At 38.4% G+C, this 18,691-nt stretch overlaps 3 protein-coding genes across 5 annotated transcripts in view; 2 read left to right on the top strand and 1 right to left on the bottom strand.

Moving 5' to 3' along the window:
- The window catches only part of LOC135627755 (kinesin-like protein KIN-7K, chloroplastic), a 40,878-nt gene extending 34,897 nt beyond the window's left edge, over nucleotides 1–5,981 (bottom strand). The window contains exons 1-4 of one of the 3 annotated variants that reach the window (XM_065133992.1): nucleotides 5,411–5,981; nucleotides 5,107–5,204; nucleotides 2,656–2,745; nucleotides 1,103–1,155 (exon numbers count right to left, since the gene is read on the bottom strand). In XM_065133992.1, coding sequence (XP_064990064.1) covers nucleotides 1,103–1,155; nucleotides 2,656–2,745; nucleotides 5,107–5,204; nucleotides 5,411–5,757 — 588 coding nt within the window. In that variant the 5' untranslated portion in view covers nucleotides 5,758–5,981. The remainder of the gene's footprint in view (nucleotides 1–1,102; nucleotides 1,156–2,655; nucleotides 2,746–5,106; nucleotides 5,205–5,410) is intronic. The other 2 variants (XM_065133991.1, XM_065133993.1) reach the window with 2 other exon arrangements.
- A 3,593-nt stretch (nucleotides 5,982–9,574) lies between these two features.
- LOC103970323 (monothiol glutaredoxin-S6) lies at nucleotides 9,575–12,237 on the top strand. The gene is made up of 4 exons (XM_009384055.3): nucleotides 9,575–9,849; nucleotides 11,493–11,566; nucleotides 11,696–11,794; nucleotides 11,892–12,237. Exons 1-4 carry the CDS (start codon nucleotides 9,575–9,577, stop codon nucleotides 11,951–11,953), a joined length of 510 nt encoding a protein of 169 aa, XP_009382330.2. The 3' UTR covers nucleotides 11,954–12,237.
- A 3,113-nt stretch (nucleotides 12,238–15,350) lies between these two features.
- LOC103970322 (UPF0496 protein 4) lies at nucleotides 15,351–18,691 on the top strand. The gene is made up of 2 exons (XM_009384053.3): nucleotides 15,351–15,771; nucleotides 17,385–18,691. The coding sequence occupies exon 2, from the start codon at nucleotides 17,401–17,403 to the stop codon at nucleotides 18,496–18,498; it is 1,098 nt and encodes a 365-aa protein (XP_009382328.2). The 5' UTR covers nucleotides 15,351–15,771; nucleotides 17,385–17,400; the 3' UTR covers nucleotides 18,499–18,691.

Genomic DNA, 18,691 nt, shown 5'->3' with positions numbered 1-18,691 from the left:
AGGCTGATATTCTTAACACTAATCAGATCAATGAAAAGGCATTTAAGTAACAACTAATCAAGTGACCATAGCAAGAATGTTTTATAGAAGAGGATGAAAGTGACCTTCAGTTGGCCATTGTCAGAGGGTACTCTGCAAAAGTAAACAACCAAAAAGCATCTACAGAAGTTGATTATTGTCAAATGTTGCAGTTCAAGCTTCCAATAGAGTAACTAGATCTAATATGCAAACTTCAATTATACCACAGTATTTTGCATGTATATGGTCAAACAGTAAAATTTACTTTGCTAAGGAGAAAGTGCAGGTTGAATTCCTGTTATCCACTCATGGTGGAGTAATCATCAGAGAAAACTATATTTGGAAATTAGTTTTTGGACATGAAGTCCATGAGAAATAAACAAGAATTTCTACTACTCCCAAATGATATGGTGACATATTCCCTTTATTATATCTTCTTCCATGAAAATTGACCCACCAGTTTTGCAAGGATAAGAACATTGAACAGCAGAATCAAGTGGAAATGATCCACCAATTGTGCAATGTAATCAAATTAAAGAGCAGTAGAATCAAGGACCTATTATTATTCAATTAAATCTTGAGCACAAATGGGCCTCTTTGCTTTCTCTCATAACACACTAGTAGCACTCCCTGAATGCATATTTCCTTCACTTGCATCAGAGATGAAGGTTCATTGGATGGAGCATCAAGATGAACATCATTCAACGCTATAGTTTATTCTCTCCCCTTTTTTATTGAAGGTACCAGCATCAATGCAATAAATAAATAGAAAGTATATCAACTTGAAATACTAATCGAACACGACGTAAGCAAGTTTAACAGAACCAATCACAAAGAAAGTGAACCAACATTAATATATGACAAAAATTGTGCACCAATTATTAAAACTCAAGCAAACTAGATGGGTTCATTTGGGAGCAGGAAACTTCAAAATTGAGTCACTGAAAACGTGATACGGTGATAGCATGTCTCTTTACGTGGGTTGGAAATAAGAGAAAATACCAAAAGAAATACTATAATCAACTAAAAGAATTGTCAAAAATAAAGATCCTTAGGATAGTCTATCACATGACTGTCAACTTACATGCATTGTGTGGGTCTTGCCACTACTAGTCACACCATAGGCAAAAACCGTACCTACAAGTCAATGTGGAGTTGAGGTTAGTAAGCAGCTAACTAATGCTTAGATATGAAAGATCTAGATTGAACACGGTATTATAGAAACAAGCCAATGTAAATTTTAATTAGTTCCAATTAGTAGAAAGAGCCTCTTTCAAATAGAAGAGCACAAATAATTTTTTTTTGGCTAAGAAATGCCATATATGAAAATACAAGAAATTTTTTGGTTAAGTTCATTGACAATGATACTTGGCAACTTTCTTACACTCAACTGTTACCTGATCGAAATCCAAAACTTAAATAAAGCTTTTAAAAATATATAAGTTAATATAGTAAAGAACCAGGCATGCTCAAAAACATCAGAGCCATCAAAGAGTTGAAAAAAAAAGGTGTAGAAATTATAAGAATCCAAGGAATTTAATATTATCTTTGTAACACCCCAACTTAGTCCTACATCAAAAGTCAGCAAGGACTTAAATTGACTCTGATGAGTGAACAAATGCTTCAGCTCAATAAAATTAATGGGTTAGTTATCCCATCAAGTCATATCATGACAAATGATGTGAGTTGATCGAGTATTGGACATGATGAGGGATTTGAGTAGAAAAGATCATTCGTAGACCGGACCACAAGGTATGTCACAGCATAGAGCCACCATTATGCAAACCTAACATATGTCGTGCTAAGGTTTGGTCTAGCCTATGTTGGACTTGATGAGAACGTCAAGCCACCAATTTAGTCTCACATCCGAAGTGAGTAAGAACCTATATCGACTCATAAGAGTCTAACGGTTGATTTATAAGGGTCTGATGTCTGATTTACAAGGGTCTGATAGTTGCTGTTAACTCAAGGTTAGGTATTTTTGACTACTGGTTCAATATTTTTGACTAATGGTTCATGCTCAACAAAATTAATGGATCACTTTCATACAATCTTCCTCAACTACTACGACTTTCAGAATCACAAGCCCATAAATGCATTGCAACATCCAAAGATTAATGAGCCACAAGTTAAGGAAAAGGCATTCAAGTAGCTTGATTCCTTACATCTTTCTATTTTACATCAAACTCACACAGTTTGCCCCTTTCTTGCCCAAAGTAACATTCACCAAGAATAATAAACCTTGTCAAGGACTTATATATCTGATTGCCATACAATCCATGATTCCACTAGTCACCAACCAACAAAAGGTTTGTTACAATTTAATAACATCAAGCAAATATAGTATAAATATCTCCCATTGCATATCCCTTTTATTTTGTAATTAGTCAATTAGTCTAAGTGCTAAATATTATAAAAAGTTGGATAACGTTTCCTACCAATTATTTTGAAGTTTATTTCTTTAAATTTTATAACAGTAAAGAAGTAGAATTTTTATCTACAAGACCAACCTTGTCCTTGCCAAGCCAAAGAAACGGCATAATTGAAGAACACAAAGCACATTTGTACTCAACATATGCAAATAAAATTTTGAGAACTTGCAGCTAAACAATGAAAAAGAAGACCAAGTTAATAAACCATTGATGCCCTCCATCGCAGCTTTGACTATAGGCCGAGCAGAAACATCATAAACTACTTGAGTAGTTGTGGAAGGACCAAAAACTCTGTCTACAAAATAAACAAATATTAGATAATGACAAATTAATAAGGGTAGAATAAGAAAGAATAAAGGTTTGAAACTGGTATTATTTAAAGATGTATCATCCAATAGTTTCTTCCATTTCAGCAAAGAGGAAAACAGTATACGCATATCAAAACTTCATAGCAAGCAAGACTTCGCAATTGGACAGTAGGAGACAGTATTCTGTTGTTCAACGCATTGTGCGATAACAAAATTGAAAGAGATGACAGTGGAATAGAATTTTTGCACACACAAAAAACTGCAAGATAGAGCAAAAATCAGAATTTTAAAAGAACACTTTGCATATAGTTGCAATGCCTTCAAAAAAATTACCCTTGACAAAGCTTAGCTGCAAAAGACGAGATAGATTTGATTCTTCTTAAGGAAAAAATTCCAACCTCATCATATGCGAGCTATAGCCTTGGTAGAGCTACATGGTAGGAAGAACGTACATAAAGTTACAACTGTAGACTCCAAAAAAAAGTTCAAATACACATACAGCACCCTTAAACCAAGTCCTGAAATATCATGAGAATTTTATATTAACATCACTTGAGATGTAATTGTGGCAAATTACACTGTTCATTCATCTACTTCAACAATAAACTAAATAAGGATCATTGTGAGGGAGAAGAGTAACTAATACCTATGAATCATTTAGGTGTCCTGCCAGCTTCATGAAAAAGGTTCTAGTTCATGGCCCTATAAAAATGTCAATCAAGACTCATTTTCACAGGGTTATGAAGAAACTGTAACTTGAATCTAATTGCCTAATAAGCTGAAATATAATGTATTAGGGGTGGCATTAAGATGGACTAAAGGTTACTAAGTGGTCTGGATCCCAAATAATTCACATTGCAAGTCCTATATAGACAGTGAGCCTATGACGGATCTCTAGCATAGATGGGGTTAGGACAGATGAACCTATCCATCTTTTGTCGCAAGGATCTCCACTCCAAAGTTTAAGATCTCAGTTGGGTGTCAATACCTATCAGTATGGTTCCTGTACAAACCAATGCATCAAATTTCAGTACAGGCCATTACCATCCAAACAGGAGAGAAGAGGAGAGATGGAGAAGAGGACGAGATATGGTGGAGGAAACGGTGACCGGGACAAGGAGGAAGGGGAGACACCAACAGGAATGCAGTGATGGAGGACACAACTGCCATGCAATGAGGAAGAGGGGGGGGGGGGGGGGGGGGGCGGTGGAGGAAGGGGAAAGAGAGAGAGAGAAGTAAGGATTGAGGACAATGAAATTGGAAAAATATAAATGTCAAAAATTAAAGAAAACGATTATATATAGCGAACAATAATCTTATCACCAAGTACTTGTATTGGGTTATTTACTGCTTTGTATGATGAGCAAATCAGCCAGTCCAACCCATATAACCCTAACCATGCAAAATCATCCAATCTAAATCTCCATCAGTTGTCAGACTGGTAAATAACAGCCCATGCTGACCAGTCCGTATAGTATTTGATGCTTTGCACAAGTCTCCAATGAAGAAGGCTAGAACAACTACAATGTAGTATCAACCGTGGTACTTTACTGCCTAGAGCATGACAAGATGAGCAGTAGTGATGCTGATCAGGAAAAACAATATACACGTGAACCAAATCCACCAAGCTTTTGACTATTACAAAAGGCTAAGACGTGCTGTGTTATCTGGTTGAAATAATAGCACTAGAAATAAGGCTAATCTTGCAATTCTATTCTTGGCATTAACAGTATAACATCAGAAAGATAACAGAAACATGAAGCTCTGTCAAATGAAAATGGAATGGGACAAGAGGCATTGATATCATGCTTAGGATATTTAAATGAATGTCTTAGCAGGGAACAGAAGAAACCATATAGGAGCACAGCAAAAGGCCAGGTAATGCACAGAACAACATAATGTGATTCACAACCACTTCTGTCCATGCATGAACCAATCTACGATGACAAAAGACTGTAATTGTCCACTCCTAGTATCCTAATGCCGGGTAAAGCAATGTACAAAACAAGTAATGTCACATTGACATGTGAAGTGGATAACTTTGCAGTGGTCCTATTTCCATTCCAGAACAATGAAGATGAAAGTCCATCCCACTGTGCTTGGGACACGTTCAGAAGATATGACAGAGTAGGAGCTATGTGCAACAACTCCTCAGTGGACAATTAGTACATCACAATGAGATCAATTGCAAGTTTCAATAGCTGCAGTTAGTTTGTCCAGCATGACAGGTTACTAAAAAGAACAGCAACAACAAAAATATTCCAAAAGATAATTCATTGCTTCTTTTTTTTTGCACAAAAGATATCAGTACCACGAAAATCAGAAAACAATTAGCAATAAAATCTTACCAAATGCATAAAATGTGGATGGACTGTACTCGTTACGGACTATCTTATCCCCATCAGCATACCAAGCCATCTCATCTCCTTGCTTAAACTCACGGTCACTGCAATGCGCAGCCAAAATCATCTGATAAACTCATTTCGACATCCTAAAATAACAACAAAAAATAACCTCCAAGAACACCTTATTCACCACCAAAACCCACTTCAAAATGCAAGAAAAAATAAATACATCCATAAACAAAATAAATAGATCCCCGAGCCCAACCTACTCAGATCTGCGCCACACCCTCAGATCCATCCCCCTTACCTCATAGGCCGAAACCTGACGGTCACGGAGATGCTATCCCCAGATCCCCCGGAGTCCGCAGGCTCGACCACCAGCTCCTCGGCCGAGAACCCGGCCGGTGCCACCCGCGCCTTAGAGTACTCCGCGCGGCCGCGAGTCGGGGTCACGGATCTGGAAAATCCTCCATTGGAGGAGGACCCATAGAAGTGGGATGACACCGACGACGGGGAGGACCGGGGGATCAGGCGGCCGTTCGCGAAGGAGGAGGTGGACGAGGAGGAGGAGTAGGAGGTGGAGGGCGGCTTCCGGTGACCGAAGGGGGAGCTGCTCCGCCCCCTCGACGAGGAGGAGGAGTACGGACCCACCATCAATGGCGGCGATCAAGAACTATCCCCCACTCCTTCGGCCCGCTGGCACGCGCTAAAGGAGAGAAAGAGAAGAGAAGGTGGAGAGAGGGTAAGAAGTGGCGAGGAGGAAGCAAACAACGGTCGGACGATATCACATGACTAGATTCGAAACATAAAAGAGGAAGAGGCAAGCAGGGGTTCGGTCTCCCCTTTTCTGCGGAAGAGTTCAGTCGGTGGCCAGGGCACGAGTTAAAGAGGAGAAGCAAATGGGTAGGTTTCTCCCGTATGTAAACGAGGGCGTGGGTGACGTGGAAAACGTGACCCGACGTGGAGCGTCTTAATTAGATGGAACTTAAACGACATATCCACGATACCTAATTTTCTATTGGTCCATAACTCGGTCCCACTGAATTGTCCAATCACAATGGAAAGGGTTACTCGTTTACGGGCGGGAGAAAGCGACGCGACGACCGATGGAACGGGTGGGGTAAGCCGTAACCGAGCTGGAAAGGAAGGGTTGATCCTACCCAATTTTCCTTTCATTTGTAAACATGTTATTCCAGATCAAAGCCGTCCATTGATTTGGGGCTGCTGATTCAAGGTTGGCTTGGAGACTCGAACGGTCACCGTGATTGCAGGGGATCCCGACCAAGGGGAAAACTTTGAAATAAAGTGAATGAGCGGGAATAACCGCTGGTTGCAGCTTATTGATGGATGATTTGGTCCGACTCGACAAAAAAGCGTCGTTGGTGATGGGAACGGACGTTTCTGGTGCCGCAGGCTGAACCGGGCACGGATTTCATGATGGCAACAACGACGGTGAACCTTCCATGACTCGGACCGGTTATGGTGTAGACACTCTTGGTGGACCAAAACAGCAAATCTGGGAATTGATTGAACAGGATGTTGCTGGGTTGAGTTTAATTGGGTTGCGATCGGTTTAATTTGGTTGAGTCAGATTGATGATATTAGCATAAACTAAGATTATATTTCATGTGATTAGAACGATGTGATCGTTTTGATGATCATCAATGCTGTAATAGATGTATGATCTTTTGAACATGAATCGAAAAAGATGCGGATGCACAGCATGCGTCTCACGTGACAGGGACGCTCATACCAATGTCCATCTACTGTGCTGCGGACCTTTGATGGCAACGGAATCATACCTTGTTGTCGATGAGAAGATGTACCTTGTTGTGCCTTGTATCGAATGGATCGTCTCATCTACGGACACTGCTTTGGTTATTGCGGCATTAACTAGGAGTCATCATGGCGTCCCATTGGATGCCTTCTCTCGTCTCCCCTTCTAACGAGCACTGCAGGCGTAGTAACTCCGAGGAGCAGAAGCCAGCAGTGTCAATATACTTTTGGCCTGCAAAAGTTCCATTGGAGTTGACAGTTAGCACCTCTCTCTCTCTCTCTCTCTCTCATTGATCGGTTGGAACCGCACTAATTATTTTGGCTTGGTTAGTCTAAGCAGCAATCATTGGGTAATAAACAAGTAATAAATGTCCCGGTCTTGGTGATTGACGGAATCATTATGAGAATTATGCCAATATGTATGGTGTCTCCTTTGAATTGTTTGGTCTACACATAAAATAATAGTTCTTAGAGTATATAAAATAAAAAATAATATTCATTTCATATCGCTAATTGATATGATATATTTCAGCACCATCCATATGAGAGCGGTCGGTGACCATAACAGTGCCAACAAAGGAGCTCCAGGTGGATACGATGCGACACTTCGTACCCGAACGGGACGATCACTTGCTCTCGTACTATTCGATGCCGTACAAGTTGACGTCGTATACCGCTGAGCCATTCCGGAAATCTCGGAACAATGCCACACAATGCAGGTCCGTATAACTCGGTTGATGCTCATCCGTAAGATACAAGCCAACCACCCGATGGGTCGACAATTATTAATGAACCATGTACGATCGACCCTGTATAAAAGTCAACCCCCTAACCAACGTCAGGGAGAGGATTTCAAGTATTCAACTCCCTCTTACTTCACTCAATACTAACTTAAACTTCGGAGGGGTCGAGTTGAAATATCGTCCTTCCGACTTTAGCCTATGTGCAGGAGCTTAGTGATGAAGAAGCAAGCAACCTGCCAAGGGAGAAGGTGAGCCCGAGAGATGAAGCTCGAACCCAATCCAATCGAACACTCACTTTTACCATCCGAGCATTCATATGGGCAACCTTGAGCATCTGAGATTGGACCAAGCCGTACTGACACTTCGGTCATGGCATAAAGGTTTCTCAATATTTTAGTACTAGAAGAAGGGCCCTCATTCAGTCATTGCTCTATTCAATCATTGTCCAAGTAGTTGCTTGACCAAACATGGGCCCAAGTAGTGTTGCTCCGCTAAGCCAGTGCTCGAGCTACGTTGCTTGACTAGGCCAATCCACAGTGCTTAAGTGACGTTGCTCGACCAGTCATGTATTGTCCGAGCAGTTACTCGCCCAAACACGGGCTTGAGTAGTATTACTCGGGCAACCCAGTGCCAGAGCTACATTGCTAAGCTAGGCTAGTCCCCAGTGCTCGAACAGCGTTACTCGACCAGTCCTATATAATCAGTCGTTGCTCAGTTCAATCATTGTCCGAGTAGTTACTCGACCAAACATAGGCCTGAGTAATGTTGCTCAACCAAGCCAATGCCCGAACTACGTTGCTCAGCTAAGCTAGTCCCTAGTGCCTGAGTAGTTTTGCTCAATCAGTCATATGCAATTAAATCGTTGCCTGGTTTAATCATTGTCTAAGCAACTGCTCGGCCAAACCAGTGCCTAAGCTATGTTGCTCGGCCAAACTAGTCCCCAATGCCCAAGAAGTGTTGCTCGGCTAGTCATATATGGTCACTCGTTGCTTGGTCCAATCATTATCCGAGCAGTTGCTCGGTCAAACATGGGCCCAAGTAATGCGGTAGGTGCCCGAGCAATGCCCTTCAGCCACTTGAGTGTTTGTACAATATCATGCGACCAATCTTATATTCGAGTTATGTTGATCGGCCAACCCCATCCCCGGGTGATGTTCCGCAACCTGTTCAACCCCGAGTGGAAGCCGCCGACTAACCAACGACTGAACCACTAATCTCAGCATGACAGTCAACCTAGCCAACAAGTGGCACTAAGCCATGCCCCGAACCCCTCCCCAAGGAACCTGGTGCATGCCCCTAAGGGGGGAGGGGGAGGGAGAATGATATGATATATTTCAGCACCATTCACGTGACAACGGTTGACGACCATGACAATGCCAACAAAGGAGCTCCAGGTTAGCATGACGTGATACTTCAGACCTAAACATGGCGACCACTTGCCCTTGTACTATTTGGTACTACATACCGTAGAGCAATTTCATAAAACTCGGAATGGTGCCACACAACGTGGGTTCGTATAGGTCAGTTTGTGCTCATCTGCAAGGTACAAGCCAGTCGCCCAAAGAGTCGACAACCATTAAAGAACCATGTACGATCGCCCCTCGTTCATAGGTATAAAAGCCAACCTTTTGACCAACATCATGGAGAGGATTTTGAGTATTCAACTTAAACTTTGGAGAGATCGAGTGGAGAAATCCTATTCCGATTTTGGCTTATGTGCAGGAGTTTGATGACGAAGAAGGCAACCTACCAAGAGAGAAGGTGAGCCCGAGGAGACAAGGCTCAAACCCAACCTGATTCGACACTCACTTATTCCATCCGAGCATTCACATGAGCAATCTTATGCATCTGAGATTGGGTTGGGCCTGACTTGGCACGGTCAATAATTGCATGTACATGTATATCTATTTTGCACTAAACCAGGGAAATGAAGGCTATAATCCACACATGTTATGTGCCAAGTCAGGCTCGGCCCACGGACAAGCGTCCGGTTGCTTCAAAGTAAGGCGGACGCAGCGACACGGCAGAGGTGGTCTTCTGAGCCCCTTCACGCGCCGACGATGCATCGTGGTAGCCGTTTGGGCATCACCGGCCTTGTGGTCGCGGTGGGGCTGCTGCTCTTGGGATCCGCGACAGAGGCCGACCGCGGGAGCAACTCCGCCGCCGCCTTCGTCCAAAACGTCGTCTACTCCAACAGGATCGCCATCTTCTCGAAATCCTATTGCCCGTAACTCTCCTTTCCTTTTCTCTGGTTTCTTGGTTTGGTTTCCTCATTCTTGCATGGTGATCGATGTGGATTTATATGATCTCGATCTCGTTGGTTTGGTATCGGCAACTAGATGTTGTTCTTATGATTCAGTGATGACCTATATGAATTGATGTCTTGATTATCGAGACTTGGTCTACCAAAAAACGAGATTTTGGTCATCGTCGTTGTTTAATGTACCGGGGAGGCAATAGATGAGCTCAAGCAAAATTTCCCGTTTTCTCTTCCAATAAAAAGTTCCACTTGACCATAATATTCTCTTAATTTTGTTAATAATTCATTTAAAATTATAATAGAACATATATTGATCGCCTAAATGGCACTAAAATTATAATAGGCAAAAAATAAGGTTTAAAGGTTTTACAATATTCACTTTGAAAAAGGAATTTTGGTAGAATAGGCACTTGCAAAAGATTTTTCAATAGGAACAAAAAGATTTTAAAAAGGATTTCCTCGAAGTAGGTCCTTTTGTTGGTTGCAATAGGCAATTTGGTAATCGAACAATTATGCACTGATTTAGGTTGGATAGGGTCGAAGAAATTTTTTGTCACTTCTTGAATTTGGATGTGTTTCTGTAGTAACTCTGTTCTGCTCATTCTTTCCTAAAGCTTTTCACTATGAGGAATAAACTGGATTATCAATGGTGTTATGGAGGTAAACTTTAAAAAATTGTGGATCATGATAAGTCAGATTTCATTCAACATCTCTAGTAGGAACCTATGCTTGATATAGTCATCAACTTAGGTGATATATTGAATGCTAAACTAACAGGTTATTTAACTTACCCTGAATCTTTCTGGTTGTCCTTCCATAATGCTAGCCACTGACAAACTGAGATTCCTCTCTCTCTCTCTCTCTCTCTCTCCCTCTCTCTTTTTGGCAAAAAATCTTCAATCTGTCAAGTCATTGATCTATATTCTGTGCATGATGGCCTAGTAATCTTGTTGTTATTGTTTTCAAAGAAGTGAAAATGGATAAATATGTTGGAAACACATGCATGGTTTGTTGCTCAAATGTAACTTTGGTTAATCAAGCATTTGTGCAATTTTTATGCGATGATGAAGGCAATAATTCTGAAAGGAAATTATAATATCATAATTATTGGTGGTATATCTGCAACAGACCCCATTGATATCAAGTCATTCTAAGCATACTTGCTCCTTACTTCCAAACAAAATCTCGAGATGTTAAAAAATAATAATATATTAGCAGTAAAATAGATTACAAGGTCCAGTAAACTCATTCACAATTGATAATTTGTAATAATAGTGCATTAAAACTGGATGCTGAGAATTTGTTTTGAAGGTTCCCTTTTATGTTGATATTCTTAGTATTTAATGGATAATAGGTAGTTTAATGAACTATTAGATTCCTCTCATGACCTTTTTGTGCGTGTGTGTGTGTGTGTGTGGGTGGGTGTTTTTTTCGCCGGGGGAGGGGGGGGGGGGGAAGAGGAAGGTGTTTAAGGTTGGTGGCAAGGACTTTGGAATTTTCGAGTCTTTCAGGATGCAACTAGAGTCATTATTTGTTATGTTATTCTGGTTATCGTCATTTTTCATTTGATAAAAATACAAGTATGGTTTGATACTGCATTTCTGCTGTAGGTACTCTTCACGCGCTAAGCGAGTTTTCAGTGAGCTACAGGAGAAGCCGTTTGTTATAGAGCTTGATCTTCGGGGTAATGACATTGCGTTTTATTTGCATACAACTTTCAGCAGAATGGAAAAGAATTGCCTAAACAGTTAAAATGTTCCAACTTTAACCGGTTCTTTTTGCCATTTTTCTCGCTTGGTATCTGATTATGCAGATGATGGCCGAGAAATTCAAAATGTTCTGCTAGATTTAGTTGGCCGCTACACTGTACCTCAAGTATTTATCAATGGTCAACATGTTGGTGGCTCAGATGGTTGGCATCCCCCACTCGATAAGTTCTTTGTGTTTTAAATTTGAGTCAACTTTTGGTTCATTTCCAGTGTGATTCTCACTTTTCTCCATGTCACCAGAAACTTTGGATGCACTTGCAAATGGTCAGCTTCAGAAACTTCTTGGGAAGAGTTCCATATAGTTATTACCGGTGATGCTAATAACTGTAGCAAAGGTGGAAACAACATACAAGTTCATCTTCAGATCAAAAAGCAATCTTTTCTCCTGGAATGTTTTGATGTTTATGCTCTTAAGTTTAGAGTGGCTGGAATTATAAAATATGCAGGAATATTGATGATCATTTTGTACTATTGCTAATGTTACTGTCTCGGAAGCTCCTCAACAGATACTTGTCATGGCTATGTGCAATGTCTTATTGTGGTAAAACAAGATGACTTTTACAAGAATTATTCTCGAGGTTGCTTATTTTTTCCTCTGCTCACCTTTCCTTCTCTTGCACCGTTTATTTTCACTCTTCGTAGAAGCAAGCGAACCAAGAAGTGTTTGCATCTTAATGGCAGGTATTAACAATCTGTAATTAGAAAGAAAAAGATTATGATGGTTTTTCTTAACATAATCTGAGCTTTTGCCCATTGTCTCTGATATGAGACAGTATTTTCAGTCAAATACTGAGATGTGATCATCCAAGTATTTGGATGGTTAGTATTAGATTTTAACGTATATATATATATATATATATATATATATATATATATATATATATATATAGCACAGGTGGGCCCACTGTTAGATTTTGTTTCTCTTGGGGTCCCACCGGGCATGTCATGACTAAGCAACACCAAGAACAAGCTACTGTTTTACTTGGCCTTCGGATCATATTTTTTGGTGATCAAAAGTCTAATAAGTAAGCGGGGTTGACACGTGAGGATTGGAGGGTTCCATGTCAAATTAGGGTTGGAGAGGATCCTTAGTCCCTCGCTCCTACGATTAATTATGTGTGCTGGTCTGTGTTTTCTCCCACTAAGCCTTTTCCATGCCGCGCTCGGTGTCTCGATCGAGGCAGCGAACTCAGCGCAACACAAGAAGACACGCAAGTGACTTATTCGGGACTCACCATCTTTCCCAAACCAAAAACCGTGTTTCCTGGGCGCTTCTGAGACTTACGATCGTCAACTCCATCGTTTAACACGTCATAAATTCATACGTGGATAATTTTTTGAAAAAAGAATCTAACTTTGGTTTTTTTTTTGTTTTTTGGGCAAAGTATCTTTACTAAAAAAAATATTCAAACAACGTTGTTACTTTTTAAAATATAACATTAACATTCGAAATCGTCTAGATTCACATATGATTAAATCGGATAAAAAAATAATTTAACTTAAATAGATATTTTTTTACTGTACATTGTATATTCTTATTTTATATTTATTTATCGATTGACACGATATGTCTTTCAACTTTAGCCGCTCTCTAATTCACTTTTATTGTTGTACTCCATAACATTCGGGCATCGTTGATTTCGTACATCATTATATTTACGATCGAGCTTCGTTGTCTACGAGCGTTGAATTTTATTGCTGACGACATCGACTCATTTGAACTTATATTTCGTTACTATCGAAATGAGAGTTCTAAAGTTCAAGCATTTCAAAAATATATCAATAGCTAATATTGTTTGCGACATAGCTTTGAGGATCCTTTAACGTATGTCTTCGTTTATGTAAAAGTATTTATTATGAGATTCAAACTTTTGGTCTGTTATTTTGCTGGGGTTCTGGGGTTGTATTTCTCTAATAATATTTGCTAAAAATTTTGAATTTTTGGTTTATTATATAGCTAGGGCACTAGGGTTGAATTGATGTTTATTATTGTGAACAGTATTACTATCACTATTGTGAGCATTCTTTATAAAAATAAAATATTTGTCCAAAAAAGTGAATTATTTTTCACTTGTTTATTTCATTTCTAACAAATTATAATTCATCCATGCAATGTTTTTTCACATTTGAACTTCTAAAGAGGTTCACAATATATGTAAAAAATTTAGTTCAGAAAAAAAAATTTCTAATAGGTGATGCACTATTATTAAAAATGATCTTAAATTTGTATGAAAATTTTAAATAAGATACTTATGAACATATGTCTTCGGTTTTCTATTTTAGTCTAGAAAAAAAAATTCTAATAGGTGATGCACTATTTTTGAGAAAAAAATAAATATTAATGCATTGCACAGATGCATTCTTTAAAATGATATTAAATTATTAAAAAAAATTTGAATAGGACACTTATGGACATATGTAACTAGTTTTCTATTTTAGAGAGCTTTTTGATATTTTTATTTTTTTAGTATCTAAAATGTTTATCATTTTTTATTTTCAATTTCTTTTTATATTTCTAACAAACTATAATGTAATAATATAATATTTTTCACTTTTAAGTTTCTAAATATGTCCTCAATATATTAGAAATTTTGGTCTAGCAAAAAAAAAAAATCAAATTAGTGATGCATTATTTTTGAGAAAAAAATAAAAAACAATGCATCAAATAAATGCACTATTCAAAACGATTTAAAATTTTGAAGTAAGATTTGGATATGATACTTATATACATATGTCATGGTTTTTAATTTTAAAAAAAATATTGATATTTTAATAGATTTTTTAGTATTTGAACAGTGTGTCATTTTTTTTCTCCTTGTTTTTTTTTTATATTTCTAAGAAATTATAGTGGAGCCCATATAATGTTTTTTCATATTTGAACTTCTAAATAGGACAACAATATATGTAGAAAATTTGGTTTATGACACATTATTTTTGGAAAAAAATTCAAAAATGGTGCATTTCATATATGCAAAATTACCACTTTACATGATGTCCAATGTTCATGCTTCACATTATTTTTTATTTTCTTGATAAAAAAATAAAAAAGATAAAGAATAGGGAGATGGACAATAGTAGCAAATCACGCATCCAAAGAAAAAAAACAAAAGAAAAATGATAAAAGAGAAGCTTTTTACTTCATCAACATCAACATACTGTACATTATCTCAACCCAAAGGATCAGTAAAACCTTACTGAACTAACGATCAAAAAGTCACTGTTTTAGGCCAAAAAATAATAACTAAATAGACAAAATAGCTCACAAAATAACAACTAAAAAAAAAAAAATTATCTTTTCACAAATCTCATTCAGTATTGTTCTTTAATTTTATCGAATGTCTCCGAAGAGATAAAAATAACATAAACTTTAATATACTATTATTATCATTAGTATAAATTCTAAAAAAATCATGAATTAGCAGTTAATTTACTATATGCAGTGACTTCAAGTTTTTAGGTTTGAGAGGATATATATATATATATATATATATATATATATATATATATATATATATATATATATATATATGTAATTACAATTACAAATAAATATGAAAACCAATTGCTTATGAGGGATATATATTAAAAAATTCAATAAAAAAACACCACCGTCAGATGAGGATGATGATGATGATGATGATGAGCCTCATGTTTAACAGCTCATTACATCATAAAGCGATAGGCGTTTACTTGGTCTGCTCGGGCTTTCCTCGCACGTCACGCTTTGCTTTCCTCCTCTTTCCCTTCTTTACCTCCTCGGGACTCTCTCTCTCTCTCTCTCTCTCGTGTTGCTTCGTCTCCTCGATCTCATCTCTTTGAAGGCTCGTCGTCGTTTACTTTCCTCGTTGAATCTTTCTTGCACGCGGGGTTGTGGATTTTGATTCGTTCAAAGTCGTCTTCTTCTGAGGACCTATGGTTCCTGTGTACCTGAACAGAAACGCGCAATCGGCCTCTATAAAGATCAAGATGCCACTGCTTGGTGTCGTCGGCTTCCCGCTCTCTGTCTCCACGCCTTTTTTCAGGAGTTACCTGCTGAACTGCGGGGTTGATTTTTACCCCCTTGACCATAATTTCCCCTGATATTACTACATGCCTCGTGATCTAGATAGATAGAGAGAAGGTACCGCAAGTTTCTAGTGTTATGCTTGTCTCCCCATGATTGATTTGTCACTTCCTGATTTCGTGCCCCTTTTTTGATTAGTGTCATGCTCCTTTCTTGGTGATTAAATCGTTCGATGTTGTCTCGTTTCGTATCTTCGTCTCTGCAGCAATCCGTGTTGTAGAACGCGGGTATAACAGTAGTTTGCCACTAACTTGTTCTTAACACTTGCCTCTTGTTGACATCCTGGTCGTGCTTAATGCTATTAGTAAAATTGCAATTGGATTATGCTGGTAATAGCTGCATTTTTTGTGAAGAGAGCAGGATAAGTAAATGGAGGGATGAGTCACCTATCGCAGGAGAGAATCGTGGATATCTATCACACTCAACACTAGGGTTTATGATGATTAACTTCCTGTTTTATGATAATTGGCATAAACTTGTGTTACGCAATAATGAAAACCAATGGGCACTGACTTGTCTGTTATACGAGTCTTTCAATCTAAATGAATGATTCATCAAAACAATCTGCACAACAGGAATATGTATTGGGTTGTTTGTGTTCCTCAATTGCCTTCCACTTCTGTCATGCAAATTACAATTTGGTCAAATTTTATCGAAATGATGGAAGTAGGAAAGGAGCCTATATAGTAGAAGAAAAAAGCTTGTTATTGTGGAATTTTACCTTCTTTCTCAAATCTTGTCTATCATGCATGAAGATTGTGAAGCATATGCAGTGTCTCTAATTTTACCAAGATGTGTTCTGTACTGGTTCATTTCTTGGTTTGGTTATATGTTAGATACTAGATTAATGAATGGTTGCTATTGGCCTGTGAGACTAAGGCTGAAGTCTGGACCAGTTTAGACCTGCAAGATGACCACAAGATTAGGTTTAGTTTGATGATTAGCGTGAGTGTACAAGCCCTGTTTGATAGCTTAACCAGGTTTCCCCTTCGAGCCTGTTTTATATGACAAGATCTTGCAGCAGTTGTCAAAGTCATGGGTTATCATTATTGTTGCAGTAGCTCGCATACGAATCTTAGACCCTCAAAACAAGTTTGCAGAACATTTAGTATTGAACGAAACTTAACCCTCTACAGTCTATAGTGGTGTGGCCAGTTCCTGTTTAAACAACACTGGGGAATTCCTGGCCTGTAGAGAGGTTATGTATTTACTCATCAGTCATTACCATGACTCTTTTTGTTTCATGGATGCATATTCTGCCAATTGACTTATTGTAAAATAGTACTTTTTTACTGATTATGTTAGGAAGCAGAATTTTTGGAGGTTTCCACTTTGTATGCTTGTATTCAAGTATTATCAACTAAGCTTGACAAGTTTCTTTGTTTCTTTTACGCATCATAAATTAATGCAACTTGTGAGAAATAACAAGCCAAACCAGGTTGTGCTAAAATTGATGTAGATTAGTTCTAGGAAACTTCAAGACATATGAGTGATAATATTTATGTTGCTTTCTTCTTGACCTTTCAAGCTCACTGGTCATTTGCTTAGATATCTTAGCTGTTAAAATTGTTTATTGAAAGAAAGTCAAAGAAGTATTTCTATACTTTGTGCTTTCTTTATAATTTTAACTTATTGCATTTGTTTTAAAATTAGTTTCTTTCTTTTGGCAGTTCAATAATTAAAAATATGAGCCGACCACATGATGGACTGTGCATCTTATTTCACTTTGGAAATCATTCTCGGGTTACTGGTCACAAAGGCTCATCGAAGCTTCTTGCTTTACTGAGTCATTTCGAGCGAAACCTTGCAGAAAAAATGAGAAAACTCCACGCAGAAGTAATCTCAGATGTCTTTTCTTTATCTTGGATAAAACATGCTGTTAAATCATTATCGGATGTCCACGCCGACATTAAAACATTAATAATGGAACTTCAATTCCCTGTTTCTGACTGGGATGGGAGATGGATTCAAGAATACTTTGAGAACAGTTTGAAGATGCTTGACATTTGCAATGCATTAAGTGCTGAGCTTACCCGATTAGATCAAGGCCAGCTTTTGCTTCGATATGTGCTGCGCATCCTGGATATCTCATCTAGTTTTCCTTCATCTGAACAATTGAGAAGAGCTCATGTATCTCTTGATGATTGGCTGAAGCAGGCTAACTCTTCGAGTCCTAAGCTAGAAAAGTGTCATGCTATCTTGCAGATCCTTCATGACACCCTTTGTTTGCCAAAGATAAAATATTCTGCCAAAGGGAGGGTGCTAATGAGAGCCTTTTATGGAGTTGAGGTCATGACTCTATTCACTTGCAGTATCATCATAACAGCACTGACAGGCAGCTCAAAGCCCTTGATGGACTTGCATATTGTTGATGAGTTCTTATGGCTCGAGGCATTCAACAATTTGCAAGCTTTCTTGAATGAGGAAATTAGAAGACAGTTGCTGAGTGGAAAAGTAATGACGCTAAAAGAAATAAAAGCACTCAAAATGAGTGCTCTGATGTTCCGTTCCTTAACTAACAGAATTGATTATGGGGAAGAACCAGCACAGCTAAGCATGGATGTTAAGAAGGATGAGTCGAACTCACCAAAGGAGTATGCTGACCCTGAAAAGAGACGAAGGCTGCAAGAATGCATGACACATTTGACCGATGGAGGAGAGGTGTTTGGCCGTGAGCTAGATTCTCTGTCAAAACAAGTAAATGACTTTTTTCACATTTTACTAACTGGACGTGATGCCTTACTTTGTAATCTTAGGGCGTCCAGTATATCCAAAATGCAGTAGCATTGAAGAGGTGAGGCTGTGAGGTGGTTGATTGCTCTTATGAATTTTATTGTGATGCTTGTGTTTTCCAGCTCCTGAAAATGTCACTGGATAATATTATGTACATGGATAAGCTTCAAAGTCTATTTCTCAGCTGTGTATGTATCCAAAATTGTATTCTAGAAAGTTATAAAGCTGCAATCTGTTGTATGCA

The sequence above is a fragment of the Musa acuminata genome, chromosome BXJ2-11 (genome assembly GCF_036884655.1).
Source record: "Musa acuminata AAA Group cultivar baxijiao chromosome BXJ2-11, Cavendish_Baxijiao_AAA, whole genome shotgun sequence".
Taxonomy (NCBI): domain Eukaryota; kingdom Viridiplantae; phylum Streptophyta; class Magnoliopsida; order Zingiberales; family Musaceae; genus Musa; species Musa acuminata.
This window is presented reverse-complemented; position numbering and strand designations above follow the sequence as displayed.